At 47.6% G+C, this 23450-nt stretch overlaps 1 protein-coding gene across 1 annotated transcript in view; it reads left to right on the top strand.

Moving 5' to 3' along the window:
• The first annotated feature begins 405 nt into the window (after window positions 1–405).
• Window positions 406–23450, top strand: part of LOC149358808 (scoloptoxin SSD14-like) — a 38785-nt gene continuing 15740 nt past the window's right edge. Inside the window, exons 1-9 of the mRNA XM_089568920.1 lie at window positions 406–476; window positions 1969–2169; window positions 3443–3565; window positions 7414–7508; window positions 13192–13387; window positions 14139–14335; window positions 17789–18117; window positions 19542–19729; window positions 21364–21631. Of these exons, the coding sequence (XP_089425046.1) occupies window positions 406–476; window positions 1969–2169; window positions 3443–3565; window positions 7414–7508; window positions 13192–13387; window positions 14139–14335; window positions 17789–18117; window positions 19542–19729; window positions 21364–21631 (1668 nt within the window). The remainder of the gene's footprint in view (window positions 477–1968; window positions 2170–3442; window positions 3566–7413; window positions 7509–13191; window positions 13388–14138; window positions 14336–17788; window positions 18118–19541; window positions 19730–21363; window positions 21632–23450) is intronic.

Raw genomic sequence — 23450 nt, 5'->3', positions numbered from 1 at the left:
TATTATTATTCTCGCCAAAATGTTCGTTGTTATTTCACTGCATATATTCTTCTGTCGTTTTTCATGAATATATTTTTCAAAATTCACGTTTGGCACCGATATTTTGTCGTAATCCTATGGAAATTTCTTTATTCATACCACTATACCTTCGCCAATCCCCCCACGTGGGTATGTGCCATTATAAAGAGGTGAAGAAGAAGAAGAAGAACGCCAACACTGATGCTACGCTGAAGGTTTTTTCAGAAGTGGCCCGGCAATTATTTCTTGTTTGGCAGTGATCTGGAAGAAAAGAGGACGACAGCGGCTTTTGTTGCGCTTCATGAAAACTTTCCTCAAGGATACCTTTGGCAAAGAACCAAGAAGAAAAGTCATCGCGCTGCGCTTCGCTAGGGCAGCTTCTACACCATGCGAGCGGATCATGACCACGAACATGAAACGATGGACGATGCGGACGATTCGTCCAGGGTGATAGCAGAGTAAGTTGCGTCCCTTGATTTCATGGCGTGATTGACCTCCGGCTTGGTGCATGGTTGGCTACGGTGAAGAACTGCTGTCGCTTACGGTTATTTATTACACTCAGCGACCTGAACTCAATATAAAGTACATAACAGTTAGTGTAAGGAACCTTCGCACGTTCCGGAGACAGTTCCACGGTGCTGAACGCAACCTGGCTTGGTTCAGGTACCCGAATAGTTGTACTGAACTGCAGGCGATCGCCTGCAAATGTACTTCCTCTCGAGTGCCAAGCGTCGTCATGTGTGAAGTAGCCTGGTGGTATGTTTTGAGGAGAATTAAGTCAGACGCGATACATATTGGGAATAGAAAAGCTGAAGTCAGGTATTCTTGCGCCACTTGCAGAGCACGGTAATAACAATGTTAGTTTCCATGATGTCGGTACCGCACTGAGAGGAATATGACAAGAAGGAATGACGAGACGGAAACACGGGTTAGATCATGAATTCAGCCCGGCGGTGTCCTTCCAAGCTTTGTAGGTTTCGGGCTTCATTTAAGGATATATTTTTCAGAGGTTGCTGCGGCAAACTGGAGGCAGTTCGAGCGAACCGGACATTTCTTAAAGAGGCGATGCCGCTGTCCTCATTGCGCCCTCAAAATATTGTGCCTTGTTCCGCAGTTTCTCGTTTATGGTGTCGAACATGCTCACCCCTGAGGTTCTGAGATAGCAGAGCCTTTGGTGACGGTGTTCAAGTCGCGACAGCTGCATTGGGGGTATGAAAAAAACAAATTCTCCGCCAACACTGTCTTAGTGTTCGACTTCAGAGCGTTAGCTACGGGAGCTTCATGTGTTTACATCGGTGTGCTCAGCAAACGTGGAGAAGACCGAATCGAAACATCTGCGGATGTTTCCTTCCCGGAAACATCCCTTCTGAGACACAAGCAGCGCCACCTACCTAATGAATTTTCCACTACTATTGTGATTTACAGCCACCTTCACTATATCCGGTATATTTCCTCATTATATCAGTTAATATATTTTATAAACGTATGATACACCACGACGAATCGTTTGACACCATTCGGAACCCCCTGCGACAAACGCCTCGGCCGCAATGGCCCGTCTGAAAGTCCTCGGAATGCACGGTTTGGGGGTGGAAAGGTCGTCAGTGCGAATCCCACACATATTTTTAGCTTCATCTCAATTAGTACTTTTATCCTCAAGAGCATGCCAAGTGATTTGACACCAAACATTCTGAGTCAAACGGGTGGCCTCTAAATTTTATGCCAATGGTGGTCCCGGGGTGCGGGTCCCATTTCGATGGCCACTATACTGGTACATGTATAACGGATCGAAAGTATAGGAATCAACTGAGGCATTACGCGCCCACTGTTGCTATGTGATATAGTGTTAACTCTTTTGGGCAGTTTGACCTTCATGGCAGACAGACGCCTCCGTGACAAACGTAAGTAGTAAATAGCTGACGCTATTAACAGCTCTTGCGTGTCACGCAGTGCTGTTCGCGCCAGGCGCCAGTTTCTGTACGGGACTGGCTCAGTGGCCGCGACCATGGCGGGCCTGGTGGCTCTCGTCCTCTTTGTGTTCTACTTCGCCGGCAGCGGCAACATAGAGATTGCTCCTTCTCCTTCCATCATGGGTAACTACAGTCGCTGGGCCGTCGTCTGCGACGTTCCTGCCTGCAAGCACATACCCAGGTGACGTGGGACCAGTCTCTTACTCTTGCCGGGCACTTAATTCTCGGGAATGGCGCGTGCTGTTCGTGAGGACAATTAGCGCGAAAAACAGGTAACCGATAGCTAGTTGGTGTAACGGAGTGGAAGAGAACGTACACCCTTTGTCAAAATTACCGAAGACATTTTGGAAATTCTAAAGTGTGCTTGGCAAAAGCCTTGTGGACAACCCACTGCCGCTTCGCCGAATCGCTTGGCGCGGAATAACTGGGCCGCTTCGGAGCCACGCACCTCACTCACTCGACTGCAACGAGATGTCTGGCGAAGGTGCGGCGGCGCAGCTGCCACTGGCTGCCACCGCCGACGCACGCGCGCTCGTTCTACCGCTACTGTGTGACGTCACGGTTGCTGTGGACAGCTGCGCGCCCCACCGGCGCGCCGGTTGCTAGGGGGGGGGGGGGGGGGGGAGGAGGTTGCGCCGCTGCGCGGAGGAGAGGCCACGGTTGGCACGATTAAAGCGCACGGACGGACACCGCAAGCATGAGCCATTAAAGGCTTTTGCCTTAAAAGTTTGGAGCCCAGGGGGTTTACTTCTGAGCCACACTGTGTGGCTCGTAATGTATACCCAGAGTTGCAAAGCACCTGAAGGTAAGTAGATTTCTCATCCTGCCCCCTCTGATATATAGGACTTCCGTGAATGCTAGCGGAGCTCCCATACAGAATTTTGAAGCAAACCCCCTGGACTCTCTAATTCTCACAAAGGCTGTACGTATAGCAGAGGCGGCTAAGGCAAGTGCGCGGATTTGATGGCGAAGTTTGCGATGATAGGGTGGTCGCGGTTGACTACAGCGCGGGCTCAGTGGTCAAAGGCATCTGAATTGAAATTACCGTAGAGATGAGCTGGTAATGGTGACAACGCCGTGAAAACTGTTACCGCGCTTATTTCGCGAAATTTAATACTGTTTTTACGAACCCATCGCAATATCAATCTACGGTCTGATAGTGCATTTTTCCCTCGAATTAAGGTAAAAAGCTGATGCCGGAAGCATCTCTAGTACCTGGGATGAATATTAAGTAGGTTCTGCACAGGTAGACCTACAAGTTCTTGCTTCCGTTGACTTCTTAGAAACGCTTTCGGGAAAAAAACAAACTTTTAAGCTTTTATATGAAGTCCCCGAACATATTTAATTTCTTTAATGCCCAAGCTCGGCTAGATGCTGTTCTTGAATGCATGAAATACAAGGCATCTGCTATGGTCATCGTGCTGCATTAACCGCTTTCGATTCATTCCTCGCAGAGAGGTGTACTCAAAAAACGGCACGATGGCGGACGCTGCCGTGGCTACCATGCTTTGCATGGGTGTCGTGCATCCGCACGCATCCGGCATTGGTGGAGGATTCGTGGCATTACACTATCACAGGTGCGAGCTGTTTCTTGTATGGTGTGGGGGCTAGTGTACCATGGGTGTTGAGGTCTGGACTCAGTGTCACATACCTCATAAAGCAAAAGCGCCAAGTTCATTACTTGCGAAGTTAATTCCTTTAGTTGCAATCTAAGCAGCACTCAATGAGTCGACCTTTTTTAGAGCGCAGCTCTTTAGCGTCCGTTCCTTCGTTTCGCGGCGTCGCCGTTGTCCGTCGTAACCAGCTCCGCAGCCGGTGCAGCACGCTACTTGACCTTCGCGCGCTCCTGGAGACATTTCTCCCGCACGCACAAGCCGAAACGCATAGCAGCCTCCGTTCGCCACTGTGTGTAATTTATATTAAATAGCCTGCAAGACCATGGAAGCACGCTTCCGTGGTGCAGATGCGCATATATAACGAGCGCGTGAAGCTCTCGAATCGTTAAAGGGGCTGCGAAACACTGCCTGGGGGAATACCGGCTATACTTCAGGTGGGTTCTTTATGTCACACAGATGCTGACTTAAAAAGAATTACAGGAATCGATGCACAGGAACGGGAGTTATTCAGTGAAGGAATTTCAAAATACAAGCAAACAAAACGCTGCCCTCAACTCGATTTTGGCGGGGCTTCCCACTCCTATTTCGCTCTCCCAATGACGGCACCTGGCGCAACCAATAAAAACAGCCATCCAGAGCACGTCGCGGAAGTTTGTACTCCATGGTTGCGTGCTCTCTGTAACTCGTTCTTGCTGAGACTGGCGGCGTTGTTTCCATGCCAGAGCGCCCCTGGTGGTGTATTTTTATTTTACTTGCTTTGCAGGGCTTTTATCTAAGACAAACAAGTTGTTTTTGTTGATCTAATATAAAGCGCAGACAGGTGACAAAATGTGTCTCTATTTATTCACACAATTTGCAGTATATTTACTGTTTGTCCGATCATCAAACTCGCGCCAGGTGATGTCATATCCGCTGCTAAAAACCCGCCACTGTGTGGCGACACCATCAGAGCCATGAAGTTGTTTTTGGGAGGACATTAAAATATTAAAAAACGGAATATACGCGGTATTACCGACGCTAATAGCACCATTATAACTCACTGTATGCAATCAACAGGCAAAACAGTTAACTAAGATTGTGTTTCTGGGCCCCTTTAATGGCTGTTTAGTGTTTTGCTCTATGAAGTCTTTGGAGTCGCCACATACGGCACAGCAGAAACTGCGACGCGACGCGGCAGGCTGGGCCTGCGTGCTTTCATGCCGCCGACATCCAGCGGCCGTACTTGAGGTTAGCGTTGAAATACACAAAACTCCGCTCAGATCAAATACCTAAAGAAGCAAGGAGCAGTTATTCTTCTCATTCTAAAGCGAAAAGCGGGGCTTTCGAGAACAAATGTAAGATTACTCAGCTTACGGCACACGTCCGAAAGAGCGATTCGAGGGCTGCGTGAAACCATCCAGACCACGCGTGGCCTTGGGCATAAAGCGCCGATTTGCGGGGACGGGAGGTGGTCGTTCACCGAACACCCACAGCTGATCGCATTCCACAAGACCCAGCCTGATAACGCCAGCTTTCTTCCAGCGGCGTGAATAATAAATAGCTCCTCGTTCTCCGCTGCAAGAGAGGTTTGAAGACGGGGAAAGCTCACTCACGAACAAGCGCCGCTATTTCACCCCTGATCGACTTTCGCGAGTACCCGCTTTCTCAAGACCCCATTTTTTTTTTCGTCCCGCGTCATTCGCAGTCGGCAAAGCAATTGTCTCGATCGCATGCTGGACCGTATGGTTTGTTTCTGACATAAGTTAAATCGGTTCATTGTTGGGAGCAATGATTGGTGGCGTGGTTAGGGCTCATAAGCCAGTGGAGGCGCCAACTGCAAAAAAACTTGGTGAAGCCTGTGTGAGGGGATAACGAAGTATTGAAAGCAACTTTCCAGCCCATGTTGTCTGGGCCATGGTTAAGCCCTAACACGTCCATTTTTCTCATGTTTCGTACGCGGCGAACGTGAGTGTTCTTAGAAAATTGAAACTAGCGGTCGCTGAAAATGCTATAGAGGGTTTCAACGGCCCTCCAAAGTATGAATAACAGCTTTCATTTGGCATAGGACTTTCAGAAACTCGAATGATGCACATTTTTTTTGCTATATTTGCTCGAGTTTTCCTTACGGACAAAGAGATTAGCGGGAATAGTTGCTCGCATTTATTTGAAGGCGGCTAATTCGACCATTTTTTTCTGCGCTTTCGTCGGGGACAAGGCTTTTGCGGTTGCAAATCTGTCGTGAAGAATCACGTGTATGTAATCACGCACGCGCAGAAATCTGCATCATATTGCGCCATTTTAAGGTGTTTTCTTCCTTGGTGAGGCTTAAGGGCGTAGGCATTAAACCCCACGCGCAACGAAATGCTGCGAACCATGGTTTTCGAATGCTTCAAACTAACCCCTTCATGGTAGTGATCATCATCGCAATGATAATAGACCAGATCCTGTCTAGTGCAGAACAAATACCTCTCCTGATATAATCTACAGTCCGCCCTGTGGAAGTCACCCTAACCCAGCTAATCTCCAAATCTCCCCTCGTAATCTGACTCCCTGCGGCCACGGATATTCTCTATTTAAAAAAAAAATTCTATTATGCTGCCCTAATAGACCGTTGGATTATGCTGCCCTGATAGACCATTGGTTAGCTGTTCTACTTCTATACGTGGAGTTGTTCCCTCTAGGTGGGTGTCGAAGGAAATAAAGGAGCTATTGATGATAGTCACCTGTTAGAGGTTTGATGTTGCTTGATCACGTTACCCGACGACAGCATAGGGAACGATACAAAGAAATAATCCAGGAGAAAAGTATTTATCAAATGACTGAGTAGTGGAGCAAGCTAAGAAACCAGAAAACTAAGAAAACCGCCGAAACCGTTTTTGTAGACAACGATCAATTGTGTAAGGCCCCTTTTAACTCTGCAGCTACCAAACAAAAGTTGAGAAAAAGAAGAGACGTCCTCCCAACCAATAATGTACAAGTATTTTCACTCGCACCTTTTGAAACCTCAGTAATTTTCTCTTCCTCTCGCGGTCTCGGAGCGGATGCAAAATATTCACAGACGCCCAGCGCCACCACTGTATATACGAATTCGTGGACAGGTCGTCTCCGACACAAATTCTACACTAACATCTTAATGCGCCAAAACGCACCATCTCTCGGTAAAAGACCACAGCATGTGCTTTCACTTAATTTGCGCACCGCTATCGAAGCTACAGTTGGCGTCAGTTGACGAGGGGCTCAGATTCACGACGCATTAATACAATTCTACAACCAGTTAATACAATATCCAAACAAGGTACCAGAGCAATCACTGCCGTTCTCATTCACAAGCACGACTGACGCAAACTGCGACTTCGCGACGCCTCCGGGTAAATAGAAACCGAATGTACATTGATGGCTGTTTTGCCAGTTTTTTGCAAAACTGCCAGCAGTAGACATAAATTCAGATACACCCGATCAACTATAAAAGCTACTAACCTAGGATCTAAGGTAGACATTTCTAGAAATATTTCTCTTTAGACAGCGTCGTAACCTCTGTGAATTAAAGAAAAAAGTTGCGGTAGAAGTACGAATATAGTGGTTTTGGCCGTGTGTTTTTGCTTAATTCTTCGAAAATGCGAGGACAACTCATAGGCAGGCGCTAATTTCAAATGAAACTTAGCTGTGGATCGATGACCGAGCCTTTTTGTGCGCATATGCGCAGGACGCACCCATGTGCCTGGTTTTTACTGTACAGGGTTTATACCACCACCCAAAATATTGAACGCCTCTCAACCGCGCGCGATTAAGGGTATAAAATTGAATCGCCGCTTTCTTTCGCTCATTTCCAGCCTCACAAAACGAGCCCGGGTGCTCATCGCCACGGAGAGTGCACCAAGGTCCGCGCGCCGTGAAAACTTCACCGACAGCAAGGCGCTGCGGAGCGGTGAGATGCGAGGAAGAATGCTGCGAAATGCAACTTCCTAGTTCCCTAGTGGTCAAATCTCTAATAAATAGATCCTAGTGCGCTACACTGTCGTATAATTTGTTGGCACGGCACTGCCAACACATTTTATGCACACACGATGAGCGTCTCTAGGCATGAGAAAATTATTGTCTAAGCTAGGCTACGGCCTATAATTGCAACATTCTGCGAGAGCCTTGATTGTCCCTTCGTTATCTACCCCTTCTTTCCTTCTTTCTTGCATTCTCTTCTTATTCTTCTTTCTCTCACTTCATCGCTTCTCCTCATTTTTCTTCTGCTTTTATCTATTGGCTTGGCACTTGGCTTGGTTTGCCTTCACTTGCGGAGTTTTGCAACCGTATGGCTTCAGTCGTGGGTAGAAATACTTAGTTGATGACGTACCTAATGGAAAGGTTTGCCTATGGCGGAGGGTTTTTTTTTTTTTTTAGGAGTTCTAAGGAGCGGAGCGTACGCGTGGTCTAATAATTCCAGCAGCTGGGTCCCAAAACATTAATTACCCACAATATCACACTAATCCAAGTGTACAGCAGTCCAGAACCGTTTAATTAATGTGCGCTTTCTACAATTTTTGGCCAGTCACCACTGGAGCAGAGACGAAGGCGCGAATCTCACAGTTAGTTTCCTGCGTTAACGAAAAAGAATATTTTATTTTACGAATGAAATTATTAGCGTGCTGTAAAGCATCCCTCTCTGAAAGAAAACCCTGGCGCTTTGATAAAACTGAAGCGATAATTTTCTTGAAGCCCTTTTTTGGTTGGCTTGGTGCGTTGTTCTTTAGGATACTGCAAACAGACCGAGACACAGTCACAGACAATGTGACATCGCATTGGTGGCCGAGCCAGGCGACAGAATTGGGAAGCAATCGGCGGCTCGCGCAGTTCCCAAGGTCAATGTACGAGGGCTTGCCGCAGCTGCCCAATACTACAGCAGCCCCGCCTCTTCCCTCGCCTTTCTAACAAGCACCTAGTTTGCATGCTCGATAAGACAGAAAAGAGTAAACGCGAAAAAAGCAGAAAATCCAAATTCCACAAAATGAGGAAAATACAGAGATGTAGCTGGGCCTAACGTGTCTAACAAATGTTGACAGCTAATTAAAGCAGGTTGAACAACCATCTAATGACGCTGGAGTTGTTATTCCTCGAGTCTTCTCGCTTTTGTAGGCAGTTGGGAGGCGCATTGTGTTGTGCGGATCAAAAGGCGTGAAAAAAATTTGCTTGTTTGAATCGGAGAAATACGGTAAGTCGAAGGAAACAACAAGCTTTCTTCCTATCACTTTTTTTAAATTTTGGGTGAAGCTTTCATATAATTATGTGTTAATTACCATTGCGATATGGATCGCAGCTTTAGTTCTCTGTCCAATCACTAACCCCCCATCGCCGCGAGTACTTTGTGCACCGCTGCTGATAGCTGATAACGTCAAAGTCTTAGCAGCAATCCTGTGTACAGTCAAAGCTTGCTACAGCGAAGCGATTTGTAATAAAATAGTGAATAAATCCAATAAATACCCATTCCCCTTGGTAGCTTCCATAGAAGCCTATGTATTTGATATCTGTTTCTTGCCAAAATATTGCCGTCCGAAGGGACATAGCAAACCTCCAATAAAGTTCACTGGCCATCGTTTCATAGTGAAAAGTGGCGGAAAACACACAGCGCGAAACCATTTTCGTTGACCAAAAGGCTGTTCATCATCAACAGCATCATCATCAAGGTCAGCATCAAGGTCTTCAGTCTGACATGCGTATTCTCCTTAAGACAGTCCTGTTATGCGGTGAAGTATTGTGACCCGCATGCTCGTGACGAAAGCGGCAAAGACAATCACAACGGGAAATCAGCGCCGAGCGCCCTTTTTTTTTTACAGCGGCCCTTACCGAATTCAACAGCCAGAAAACAGGCCTAAATATCATTAATTTGTTTCTACCTGTCGTCCACGGCAATATTGCTATAGGGCCCGTTTTCTAAGCCCTGAAACTGTTGCGCAATGCGGAAGAAGCGGACGCGCGTTGGCATGGCTGACATGTTCGGCTGGTGTACGTATACAAGGGCGTCCGCAGAATTTTTTGCAGGGGGGGGCCCATTGGTTGTTGGCGCCGGAGGGGGGGGGGGGGTATATTCGTAGCGAAAAGGCACTATTTGCGGAGTAAATTTATTTATTTATATATAAATAAAAAATAAGTAAAATACACACATGAAAGAAAATTACAAGCAGCAAATTAAAGCGCGGATTGTAGAGATACATTGGAGTTTATCAACAAAGAAACAATTAAAATTAATAAAAATGCAAAAAGATACTATCAATACTCGAAGTGCTCAGTCTTACTGCATACGGGTTCTCGACTCACCCGAATTGATGACCAGCACACAGCGCAATATGTTCACAAACACGCAACTACAGTCACTCAGTCAGTCTTCCTTGAACAGCAACTGTAGGCGCCTCGGATTTTTCTGGGCGAATTGCGTAGTTACACGGGTGATAAATTCATTTCTGTGCTTCATTACACGCTCTCAGTGCACAGTCATCATATATATTGATTGGAAAAATGGTTGAACGAGTACGTTGAAAACAAAAGATGACTATATATACAACGAAAACTTATTTACAAGATAAATGCACGCTCGCAGCTTCATACACCTCGCTCCATCTTGCTCGCGCATCCGCACAGTCGAGCAACCGCACACACACTGCTCGCCGCTCGTCGTTTTCTCGTCCGCTGTCTTGGTTGTTCTCACCTTCGTTGACAACCCGCCACTAAAAACACCGAAGCACAAACACAGAGGCGCGCACACGTGCAAGGTCTTACTTGCCACAATATCCACGAATGCGCACTTTTGGGGTGTAAGAAACGCCGCGCGACTTCCGAGGGGAAGGGACACCCGCAACTAATTCGGCCGGAAAATTTGTTTTTGTGCTTTTATGGGGTTCAGAGCCCCAAAACGACTCAGGCTATGAGGGACGGAGTAGTACAGAGTTTCGGATAATGTCGACAAGGGCGTCCGCAGAATTTTTTGCAGGGGGGGGGGGCCCCATTGGTTGTTGGCGCCGGAGGGGGGGGGGGGGGTATGTTCGTAGCAAAAAAGCACTATTTGCGGAGTAAATTTATTTACTTATATGTACATAAAAAATAAGTAAAATGCACACATGAAAGAACAATTAGAAACAGCAAATTAAAGCGTGGGATACATTGGAGTTTATCAACGAAGAAACAATCAAAATTAATAAAAAATGCAAAAAGATACTATCACTTCGTGGAGAAGAGTGCTCAGTCTTGCTGCATGCGGGTTCTCGACTCACCCGGATTGATGACCAGCACACAGCACAATATGTTCACGAACACGCAACTACAGTCACTCAGTCAGTCTTCCTTGAACAGCAACTGTACACGCCTCGGATTTTTTTGGGCGAATTGCGTGATTACACCGGTGATAAATTCATTTCTATGCTTCATTACACGCTCTCGGTGCACACTCATCATACACATTGATTGGAAAAACTGAAGAACGCGTACGTTGAAAACAAAAGATGACTACATATACAACAAAAACTTATTTACAAGAAAAATGCACGCTCGCAGCTTCATACACCTCGCTCCATCTTGCTCGCGCATCCGCACAGTCGAGCAACCGCACACACACTGCTCGCCGCTCGCCGTTTACTCGTCCGCTGTCTTGGTTGTTCTCGCCATCGTTGACAACCGGCCACTAAAAACACCGAAGCACAAACACAGAGGCGCGCACACGTGCAATGCGCATTTTGGGGAGGGAAAGGAACGCTGCGCGCGACTTCCGAGGGGAAGGGAGTCAAGGGACACTCGCCACTCCGGTCGGAAAATTTGTTTTTGTGTTTTTATGGGGTTCAGAGCCCCAAAACGACTCGGGCTATGAGGGACGGAGTAGTACAATGTTCCAGATAATGTCGACCACCTGGGTCTCTTTACCATGCACTGACATCGCACAGTACATGGGCGCTGTTGTGATTTGAGGCCCAGCCAGAGGTGACAGGCGAGCCAGGCAGGCGCCATCGGGCTGCGTTGACCAAAGGTGCTGGTTTTCGGGGAAGACGCAAGGAACACTGGTGTGGGGGCGCCTCTGGAGACTGCGTCGCCGTGAACAAAAGCAGCTAATCCCCTTTGCCGAAGATTCTGAAAGCGGCGCTTCTACCGAACTGCGCTCTCCCGTGGATCGGAGGAGACAGCGAGCGGCGGCGGCGCCAACTCATCGCCCGCTTGCCCCTGAGCAGCCCGACAAAGCGGGGGTGGACACGGCTGATTTGTCCTTCCCCCCTGAAGAATTCATCGGTGGCCGGCGTAGCGACGAAGGCGAAAATAAGATGACCCGTGCACTGTCTGCCTCTGTGTCGCTATCTCTCTAAAGATCAAAGAAACAGACACCCATCTCAAGACGGCTCGAAACACATGCTCGCCGGTGCCGCTGTATGTCTACAACAGGTCGCCCTTTTGTAGAGCTAACGATGGCGTGGTTTGAAAACGGCGGAACGACGCGCGCCCGGACGCGGCATTTCGCAGATGTGACCCAAAGCATGGAAGCGGGGCTGCTAAATTTTAGCCTTTTGGCTGAGCACACCACCGCCCCTGGCGTGCGGCCATCACTCACGGTTCGAGTGAGTGATTTTCCAGGGGGGTGCAACCGCCCCCCCTTGCCCCCCCCTCCGGACGCCCATGTACGTATATGTATACGGCCGCATCATGGGCGCTTGGTGCACGTGTTGACGTACCCCCAAATCATATCGGCAGCCCACAAAACGTCTCCTATGCTTGCATGCGACAGTTGTATCAAAGGTCGCTTACCGCTGCAACGAAGCAACGGCTATAACGAAGAAATCGCGCGTCCCTCTTGACTTCATTTTGAGTTTGAACTGTATCTTCACAGGGCTATAATATATATAATTCTTGTAAGTAGCAGTTACTGCACGCAGTTCGTGTAAGCTGAAAATCAGCATCGTGATCCAAAAAGTAACGGAAGAAGTATAAATTAGATAATTTGTAAAGCATAGACAGTAGCATGATGAGGCTTTTCCAAAAATGCCCAGAAAAACATGGGAATTGGTTTTTAATAACGCTAAATTTTATTGCTGCAGTAGTTACATTTTGCGCCGTCAAGTAGCACTTAAGTAGTGTCAGTAGATTGCAGAGTGGTGCTACAGTGTCACCTTCCGGTGACAAATGGCTATAAAATTTTCCGCTATTAAATAATTCCTGTGTATTTGCTCATGTTCTTTTTTTCCAATTACTGTTATGTCTTATTTATATTCTATTTTTTTATCCAATGTTTTTCTGCATGCATTTTGTACAGTCGTGATAATTTGTAATCAGCTTTTAGAACGTAACAGTGTTTGTTTCTACGCATTTTTGGTTTTTCTAGCTACTGTTGTGCATATTTATTGCGCCCCCCTTATACAATGCCTCCCTGGAGGCCTGTAAGGTATCTGTAAATAAATAAATAAAAATCCGAAGTCTTTCTGAGAATTTCAGTTGAAATCGCATTGTGATACTTTTACTCTTCGAATTATTGAATATTTACTTTTTCTCAGGCTTTGGATCCCCCCCCCCCCTCCCCCCCACACACACACACGAATGCTGTCCTGCGGAGTTAAGAAGTCGCACTTGCTTTTTTTTTTTTTCAATGGCAGGCTGGAAGTCAATCGGTACTCCTGCCGCGCTGTACGGCTACTACGCGCTGCTCTCCGAGCTCGGCACCACGTACAGGTGGGACAAGTTGTTTGACGTGGCCCACTACAAGGCATCCGAGGGCGTCGAAGTGGACGAGGCGTTGGCCGACGCCATCAAGTACCTTAGCGACCAGATTAAGGCCGAGGACTCGCTCAAGTGAGCACGCGCGCCCTGCACTAAGACAGACACTACAAAGCACGTAAAATTAACGCTACATAGGAGACGCAGGTATACTTGGAACGTTGATCAGCAAGTATAGGACTCGCTTGCTATGTTGCACGTCTTTGAAACAAGACGAGTTTCGAAGAATTGCTTCTATGAATTGCAGGCATCAGTGGCGCACAGTGAAGACTTGTCTCTGACTTCACGATTTTGGACATCTTAGCTTGAACTTTCAGGTGAACCAACTAAAATAACTCAAGAGAAGCGCAGACATTTAGTACGTGAGAAATTTGCGTACAAAACGGCGAATTTTTTTTTCTTATCCTGCCGAGCCCTCTTTGAGACAGGGCAGGAATAAGCTTTCCGAGTTTGACACCAGTTCGATCAGTCTGTTCAGTTCATCGAGCTGACAATTAAGACTCCCAGGAAACACTTACCCGCATATTAACCTGCTAACAGAGCATAGCTTGAAGTCGTCGGGTGGTGTGCAGTATATCTGTACATGGTAAATAACTGCATGGGGTCGAAGTTAATTCGCAACTTTCCACTAAGGCACTTTGCGATTTAAAACGGACAAAACTCTGCATAAACACAACTTGAAGATGCAAGACGCTAAGGAGGGAAAGCAACCATGCTGACCATTTGACGCGACAAGTTGCCAGTACATACCAAGTTGGTCGGATTTCCGCGGTTATGTTCCGAGTTTTATACTGCGTGGGATGCGAAATCATGCGAATAAACGCAGGCTCATCTTTTGGAACGCGCACACCAAGGATCTGTTCCGCCAAGGGCAGCTCCTGCGGAATCCGCCATTGTCGCGCACGCTCAAGCAGCTGGCGGATACCGGCTTTCGTTCCTTCTACACCTTGAGAGCAGGCGGCAATAAATCGGTCGCGAATGTCCTGCTCGACGACCTGAGGATCGGCGATGCCAAGGGAACTGGCGCAGGTTCGTCTTAACTTTCATATTCTCATTTAAACGGACAGCTACGGTCAGCTTTATCGAATTTATGCGATAGCAGTAAAAGCCTCAACGGAAAAAAAAATGCGTCGTCGGTCATAAAACTTGCCCATTGGCTGGAGGGAAGTGCGGTCACCACACCTGATGATTCCCATTGGATGGAGGAAAGTGACGACACCAGACCGGAAGTTGCGTCATTTCCGGTAAGCGAGCCAAAGTTTCCAATACTCTCGCATCGCTAATACAAACAGTAATTACCTGTTCCTGTTCAGCGAAAATGTTGGCATTTTTCTGGCAGCAAAAGACGTAGTTACTGGCAACTAATGAGGGGTGAGGAAATGGTACTTTTTTACAAATCCAATCGAATACAGCTCGAACAGTCAGAGAACCGACTCTAATACGAATCGAATATATTTACGAATATTCGCTGCTTGCTCGGATATTCAACCAGCCATTGTGCTAAGAGCGAAGTGTTAGCGGCGGCGCTACAGTACGGTGTTATTATGCAATCATTGCTATAAGTGTTAAAAGGCGCAACGCAGATCATCATTAGGGTGTCGGAAAGGGCTAGCATCGTCAGCTGCTGTAAGCCGTCAGTACATTAACTCCCTCCAGCGCATACCGATCCCGGCAGCATACTGTGTGGTATCAGAGTAGTCGCTGTTTTTGGAATGGTCGTGGAAAAAAAAAAATATACGGCTAGCCCAATTCGAACTTCGCGCCAATTATTCGCAAAGCATCCGAAAAATTGAAAACCAATTCGATTCGTTTCGTATAATTTCAAACATGCTCTACTTTATTCGTTCGACGTATCGAACTTAGGAGGATACTGGATTCGTTATTGGAATTTTCGAATTTCGCACACCTCTACGAATATTTGGATTTAAATATCTCTCCGCCTGCCCATTCAAACTCGAGACGTCGTTACCTAAAGGGGCAGGTTGCCATTGTTTTAAAGTGAATGAAGGTCTGGCGTAGCCTCCGGGATTAGCGGCTAAAAATCGGCCCCGACGCACGCGTCGTACAGTGTCGATCACACTTGTCTAGAGCGCTCGAGCGGTGCCGTCCAGTGGAAACAATGCGAAATTCTAAAAAAAAGGCATTGACTTTCACTGATAACACTTGCGCTGGGGAGAAGCCTAATAGACATGTGCACCACACAGACACCAGCGCCTTACCCCTAGCAAAGCAGCTGCGATAAGATTTAACTTCATTTGCTCCCCAGCACACCACTCGAGCGCTCTAGACAAGTGTCATCGACTCTGTACTTGCGAACTTTGCTGGCGATGGTGACTCCTGTATTTCATTTTTTGACCTTTTCTAGCTTACAACAAGATCAGTACTCTGGGAAAACATGGTGCCTTATCGGCACAGGACAACTTTTACATGTCCTCAGTGTCCCTTTAAAGCCTGCCGCTCCTTACCGCTCCTGTCAAGAAGGACGAATTGGAACTGGGCGCGTCAATTACTTGATCGCCAACCTTGTTCAGAGTCGACCACACCTGCCTTGACTGAGTTACTTAGCATTGACGGCTTTCTCGCACTGCGCATGCGTGAATGCGCAGGAAGAATGCCCCATCGTCACAACATGCGAGGCTGCTTTGCTTTAATGGTTTTGTGTTCCCTCAGCTCCTAATTTTATTCGAGTGTCACGACAACATGACCGCCGTACATGACTGATGGGAAGAAGAAGAAAACAAAATTCAATGACACTTTACTGCATTGGGTGTTGGCGATGAGGTAGAATTAACAGCTCTTTATTCCTTTACCGGAAGTGACGGCTTTGCCGGTATTGTGACATCGCTTCCGTCCATCCAATGCGAATACTCCAGTCTGGTGGCGTCCCTTTCTTCCAGCCAATCAGCAAATTTATCTTCCGACGACTTATTTTCTTCCCGATGAGGCTTCCAATTTTATTGCATTAAAAAAAAGTGGAAGGGCTCGGACGTAGTTAAACCGAGTAGGCGTGCGAAAGCATGTGTTTAGTCTGCTTGGCGCATGGTTGGCCTGGTTGGCCCAAGGACGTGTAGGAGTGGACGTTTGTGCACAATCCCTCTGGGTGGAATGGGGCCACGAATGGCTACCGTTCTCGCTTCGCGCCGAAAAAAAAAAAACGAGTAATATAGCGGATAAGAAATTTCACATTTAATTCGAGCAACAAACACGGCCGACCCCAAGTTTCCATCGATATAATGCAATGCCATCCAGTTTGGCACAAGAGATGAAGAAAACCAAGCGGAATACGGAGTACATTGGTGTGCTAAGGCGCACTGGAATATACTCAGGATATTTTTCTTGGTTAAAGTATAAGACGTGCAGTGAAACTTAACCTATTCTTGCAGCTGCCGGAAGCCTTGCAAGTGACGAGCATAGCATTGAGAACGCCTTTTTTGGCATCCCAGGAAGGAAGAGTCAGTTTTCTGAACATGTGCTGTACGAAAACGTGCTACCACTGTGCCACCTCCCACTCCACGCTTCACGCCTGAAGGATGCGATAAATTGAGGCGCGCCTAAACCGAAACCCTAATGTCCCCCACCCTCGTAGACCTTATTAGCTATAGTCTATAGTATACAGGGGCGTCCCGGATGCACGTTCTGCCTTTATTAAGGGAGCTACCGTCAAACATAAACATGATTCGGAAGTGCCTCATCTTAAGAGCGCGAACATCCCGCAACCTTGCTGCACATTCCTGAAAACATCAACTCTACATCTTGGGGGAACTCACTCGTTCCCCCGTGAGAACAAATCCAACAAATCGTACAGCCGCTGCTAACCCAGAACATCCATGACACATGGATCAGCAACGGCAGCAGTATTTGTTTTGTTTGTAGCGACAAATGCAGCGCGTCTATGGCGTGCGCTTGGCGAGGAGTTTATTGTAGAAACATGGCTTGAGCGTCAGACTGGGGTTGGAAGTAATTTTATTCAATGCGAAAACATTATATCGCTCATCATTCAGAAAATCCGTCGTTCCGCTCCCGACAAAATAACCCGAGACTCACATGACATCATGACGTCATCGGCAGTTGCTAAATCATCAGGAAAGAAAGAAAAACAAAACTTCTTCCGAAGTGCGTTTCGAACCAAGGTCGGCGCGAACAGATTAGCTTCGCTGGCCACTTCATTAGAGAACTTCGCCATCCCTGCAGCACAATACCTCGCGCGATAAATGGCCAGTATCTGGAGCTGGGTTCGGGTATCGTCGTATATACATAAATTTCCAACCTGGCGGCGCGAACACATCAGCTTCGCTGGCCACTGCATTAGAGTAGTAAGCCACTGCCGCAGCCGAAATACCGCGTGCATGCTCTCGCGTTCACAGAGCGTCAGTATAGTCTTAAGCGCTCTCCGTAATTTTTCTCTTTCTTTCCGTTTACAATACGACAGCCCGATATTTATGCCGCATGGTTTCTACCGCGTGACGCGTGCTGCAGGCAAAACCTCCACGCACGGCACTTCTTCCCTGGTGACGGCCGCCGACCTGGACGACTACCAGCCCGTGTGGAAGGAAGCACTGCGCACCACCATCAGCGGTGGTCCCGAGAGTGAACTGGTGGTGTACACGGCTCCTCCACCGACGTCGGGCGCCGTGCTCTCCCACATCCTGGGCGTGATGAACGCCAAGCGGCTCCGCGACGACCCGGCTCTCAGGAACCGTTACTCGCTCACGCTGGCCAACATGCACTACATGGCGGAGTCGTTCAAGTACGCGCTCGCCAAGCGCTCCTCACTCGGAGACGACGCGTACGTCGACATAAGGAAGGTACTGGAAGGAACGCTCTTTGATACTTGCATGGTGAGTGCGGTATGTGCGATTTGATGTCCCGAAGGTATACGTGGGTTTTGCACAAGGTGCGTTTTGCAGCATTTTAAGTGTAAGGGGAGGGGGGGGGGGGGGGGGCTCTGCTGGGACAAATGAGTGAGGCAATGAGTCACTGAAGCACTCAAGTCACTTCAGAGCGAGGGGAGGCGAACGTCCGCGCGCGAGATGAGGCAGCACCTTCTAAAGGAGGGCGATGGATGGAAATCGATGTGACACACGGTGCGTAGTCATGACAAACACATCATGTGACGTCACATACAACGCGATGTCACATAACCCAAAGCGATGGATGGAAGTTACGTAACCGAAACGGAAGTGTTCAGACAACCCCTCAATTATGACTCTACTCGGACGTTATGGGTATCTGTGGTGCGCACAGAAAGGCCGGGACGTAGTTACAGCGTTGCCGCACCGTGAAGAGGGGCAAGCACCATCATCCCTCCTTATCACCGAGGTGAAGTGCCATCTACCTCGTGAGTCGGAGAGGGGCGGTAGTCAGTCACACCACGGGCTTCAAATTTGTCGGCCGAGCCCGTAACCCGAGCCGCTTGGGCAGCCGTGGCAGGCTGAGGACGCTTACGGCTTTGCGGAGTGCGCTGCTTCGTTTCGGTGGGTATGAGAGCGGGAAAGAGGGCAAACAAAACCACCGCCTGCGTTCCCTGCCTGCCTGGGGCCAACCACGAGGCGGCCGTACCGCAGCCTTCTACCACTCTAGACATTCAGGCGGCTGATTCCAATTAGCTCACGCTTATTGATTATCTAAGCCACTAATTAAGCTTAGTTCTACCACTTTTTTGTATTTAACGTTCATCGAAATGCAAAATGAAGTGGGGATTCGCTCCTACGACCTTGGGCTCAGCAGCTATGGGGTTTTGGTTCCGTCACAGGTCGCCTCAGATTGCTCAAAAGTTGTAAAACCGGAACTTGACGTACACTGTTAGAAGTGGATCTTCGCATGCTCTTAATTAATTTAAGTTTCTTGGTCTCCCCACAAAAATTTGATGGTTACGCACTTTGTGTCTCTTCTATGCTTAACCGGGTGAGTGCCGCCCTCCATGTTTTACGGTATGCAGCAAAATGGCAACAATGGGCACAACAAACGGACTGGGCCAGACAGCTTGCAAGCTTCATGCTCGTAGCTTTCCCTATTAGGTCCATTCCTTTCTCGAAAGTGATAAACAAATGACCATGAATTCCTAACGCGGCAGCAGATGGCGCTACCATCGCGGTGGTTCGACAGCAATCGTTAAAGGAATGCCAAAATTATCTGTGACCATGAATACATTGCCGATGATTTTCCTTTTTGTAACATGCCTTAAAACGGAACGCGTGCCGGCGCTGCGTCTTTGTTGGCGTATCGGCAGTCCTTGCAGGACATGCTCTCCAAGCACTACGCGCGAGATATCCTGAACTCAATCCTGCCGGACAGAACGAGGAGGCCCGAGGAATATCTGCGCGGGGCTTCTGGTTTCTCCGACAAAGGCACCAGCAACTTGATCCTCTACTCGCCCGCCGGGGACGTCCTCATCATCTCCAGCACGCTGCACGGACCGTACGTTTTCAAACGAATCTCCACGAAGAGCCGTGTCGAAATGAAGATGACGCTGAAACGGATAGCCACGTCATGTACGGGGGGCACCAAAAGTCTCCAGGCCACAGGGTATGCTTTTGGGCATTATATTCTGACACTCAAGACGACTATGAAGCTACCAAGGATCTGAGAGGTGAAAATTATCCGTTCCCTAACCCGTACAGAGATTTTGAGGTTAGGGGATGTCGTAAACTCCTCGCTACAAGATTTGAAAAGACGACCCCATGACCTAGGAACTCCTGACGCGCCCTGTACAGTACGACAGCCCGTTCTGTTTGTATGATACGTACTGGTTTCTTTTCTTTTGCTTCCACTGATGTCCTTGAACAAATTGCTTGAACCTGATGTTAGTGCCTCTAAAACACCAGTCGTAATGAAAAATTAGCTGGTTCTATACATGTTGAATTTTGAAACATCGCGACTGTGAAATTAAAAAAATAAACTAGCTTTAGGTAGCCGAATGCGGGGTTTCGTTATTTATACCTGCGCTGATTTTATTTCCCAGAGGTCAGCCCGCTTAGTGTAATTTTTCAGAGTCTATTTATTAATGCGTCTGCATGTTTTATAACACTGCAGATATTTAAAAAAATAGTGCATTCTGCTATTTTACCCAGCACCTCTGGCCACAAAAGATCTTAGATGCGCCCGTCATCGCAGTGTGTGTAAGGGCACGCAGTAGCGTGTTGATCGCTTCCATTCTCTGAGTTGTGCAGTTGCAGATGCCAGGGAAGCGCTGCAGTTAATATACAAGCGTGCGACACCACACCAGCCACACGGGCGTCAGCGTGAGAAATTTCGCAACACGTGCTACATGTGTGACCATTGCTACTGTAACGGTGGCATGGCGTAGTCAAGCAACTTTCTCATTTAGATGCGGCCCCCAAGACAATTACGGCTGGACATCTTTATAACGAAGAAGAAGGGGCCCGGTTATTAGTTCGCTATAGCCGTAACTTCTTTGTAGCGTGTGTTGGCCGGGCTTCAAAGGGAAATCGTCATTTCTTCGTTATATCCAATATTTCGTTATAAAACGTTTCGTTATACCGAGGTTCGACTGTACATGAGTTACACGCTACTGTCGCAGTTTGTAACCATCTGATTTGTATTTATTCAAATCTATGGAATTATACGTCACCCCTTGTTGTTTCGCACGTGTTTTATTCCTACGCACGACGCTATATGTACAGCCTCTGTCAAAATTCTACAGCCGAAGAGGTTTGCTTCAGGGCCATGCATGTGCGGTTCGCTCTGCATCCTCAGTGTTCCAATCTCTTGAAGTTAAAACCGGTTGTTGTCCTTTCCTCCCTGAAACTTAATTTCCACGGATGGAAGGGAGCCTCACTACACGGCCTAGGAGAAAATATTTCCGGGATCTTCACATTTGACGGACTGTACGCTGGCACTTCTGTAACTTTCTTGCCTCGCTGCGTGAGATTTGCCGTCTATCATAGGCAGTTGACGCACGGCAAGCATGCTATCCCCTGTTCGTCAACTTCCTCCTTGTCTATATGCATGTCTAATTATATTCAACATATTAACCGAAACATATTGATGGATACGTGGCCGAGCTGACAAACAAGTACACGCACGCGCAGGTTCGGCAGCCTACGCATGTCCAAGCAGACGGGCGTGCTTTTCAACAACGCGCTGGGCGACTTCAGCGACCTGGAGGTGGCGACGCGGGTCATGGGCGGCGGCAATGTGGACATCGTGTCCGAGAGCGACGCCAGTCGCGCCAACAGCATGGCGCCCTTCAAGCGGCCCCTGACCTCCTTGTCCCCGACGTTGATACTGGGGCCCAGGAAGTCACTCCTGGCACTCGCCGGCGCTGGTGGCTTGCGCATTGCCACCAGCTTGGCCCAGGTGAGACGACCTCGCCACTTGAACAGAAAGGCATTAGTTTAGGTGAAAGAGGTGATTCTTCCAGGCGACGTTCTCAACCAATCGTCTGCACTCTAACCATGACCGTGTCTTTGTGGGAGTAAGCTGTCTTCTAGCGCGCACACTTTTATAAGAGGGAGTTCACTAGAGGACACGGGCAGCTTACTGCTTCTTTACCTGGTTCGGTTGAGAGTGTACGCTAAAAGGAGGCCTTGCTGCCTTTGACATTCGGTATAATTGATGCCGAAAGCAGGTACAGTTAGGGACAAAAGTCTCCGGACCACGTGTTCCTCTAACGAAGCCGATAGCTCTGCTATTAGTCGGCGGCTGGAGAGGACACTTGTGGAGGTAAAAGTTAAGTTTTTGTTCTTTCATCTCCACAAGTGCGATCTCCAGCCGCTGTCTGATAGTAGAGCTATAAACTTCGTTTGAGGAACATGTGGTCTGGATACATTTGTCCCCGACTGTACGTGCAAGGGAGGGAACAGGAACTGTTCTGAAAGTCACTGTTGCGAATGATCTGTTTATTCTAGCGGTCCCTAACTCGAGACCTCTGCCGATAAAAAATTCTGGCAGCTATACCTAGTCAACCCCTCAGGAATGTTACTAATAGGGGCCGGTGGTTGGGTTTTTTGACGGGCTAGTTGGTACATATTCATATTTGAAAGGCTGTGCGCTAAAAAGATGTTCACAGGAAAAAGGATAGAGACGACAGGAAAGAAGCAGGAAAGAAGCATTGCTCTTCTTTCCTATCGTCTCTATCCTTTTTCCTGTGAACATCTATTTAGCGCACAGCCTTTTAAATAGGATTGGGTTAGGATGATTTTATTCTATGAAGTTTCAGTAGTCTGTGCCCACAAAGTAGACACGAAACTTGGACTCTAATACTCGTGTCACGGTCGGGAAGGATTCTTTCGCCCGTCATCACAATTATGCGAGTGAAAGTGTTTGTGCTAGTTTTTGAAGCAGCCAAAGCATCGCTACTTCACAAGGGTCCTAATGACCGATGCTCTCATGCCACCGTTTGATAATATTTTAGTATTAAATTTCTGCTTCGACATCGCAAGGTGCATATTAAAACAGCGATATATTTTGGCTTCTTGCCTTTAAGGGAAATATAGAGTGAACTGATGTTAAAACGAAACTGCCAACATCGTTACGCAAAAATCAGTGACTAAAATTTATTCCTGCTGTGTCCTGGCACCTAGAAGTTCCAAAACCAAATCGCTTTAGCATAACTGGTTGATGACTAAATGCCATGTTACTTCATTATTAGGGCCCGGAAATTTAGGCACTAAAAAACCCCGAAATACGCAGGCATCTAGGCTCTAAAAAATATTGAAATAGGCGCTGTAAAGCAAAAATAGGCGCTTTGAATAATACTCTTTATTCATAAGTACAAGATTGGTAAGTCAAGCACGGAGCGTACGCAGTCCTAAACTGAAGCAATAAAGCGCATTCTCAGGTTTTAGAACTTGAAGCTCCTTCGATTTTCGCTAAGCATAGCCTTCTACTTTGAAAGGCTTCTTTTGACATCACATGAACTTAGTAGCGCGAACCTAAAACATAAGAGTTGATAAAGGCTTAGGCCTTCAGGTGATGTGGCCGTATCGTCTCCGTGCAGAAAGTCTCTGATTTGGGAAATTGTTTCTAGGCATCTATTTTTTTCTACCAAGTGTTGCATCTTCGTAGAAGCAGTAGCGTCCTTTCCTTCCAGTCCCCGAAGTGCTGCTGGTACTTCTGCCACTGCCTTTAACGATTCATTGAGAGTACAGCCTTTTTCAACTTTGTCATCCTTTCC

Source organism: Amblyomma mixtum, chromosome 2 (genome assembly GCF_055824585.1).
Source record: "Amblyomma mixtum isolate Tamu chromosome 2, ASM5582458v1, whole genome shotgun sequence".
Lineage (NCBI taxonomy): Eukaryota > Metazoa > Arthropoda > Arachnida > Ixodida > Ixodidae > Amblyomma > Amblyomma mixtum.
Note: the sequence above shows the minus strand (reverse complement) of the source record. Positions and strands in the feature narration are given on the sequence as shown.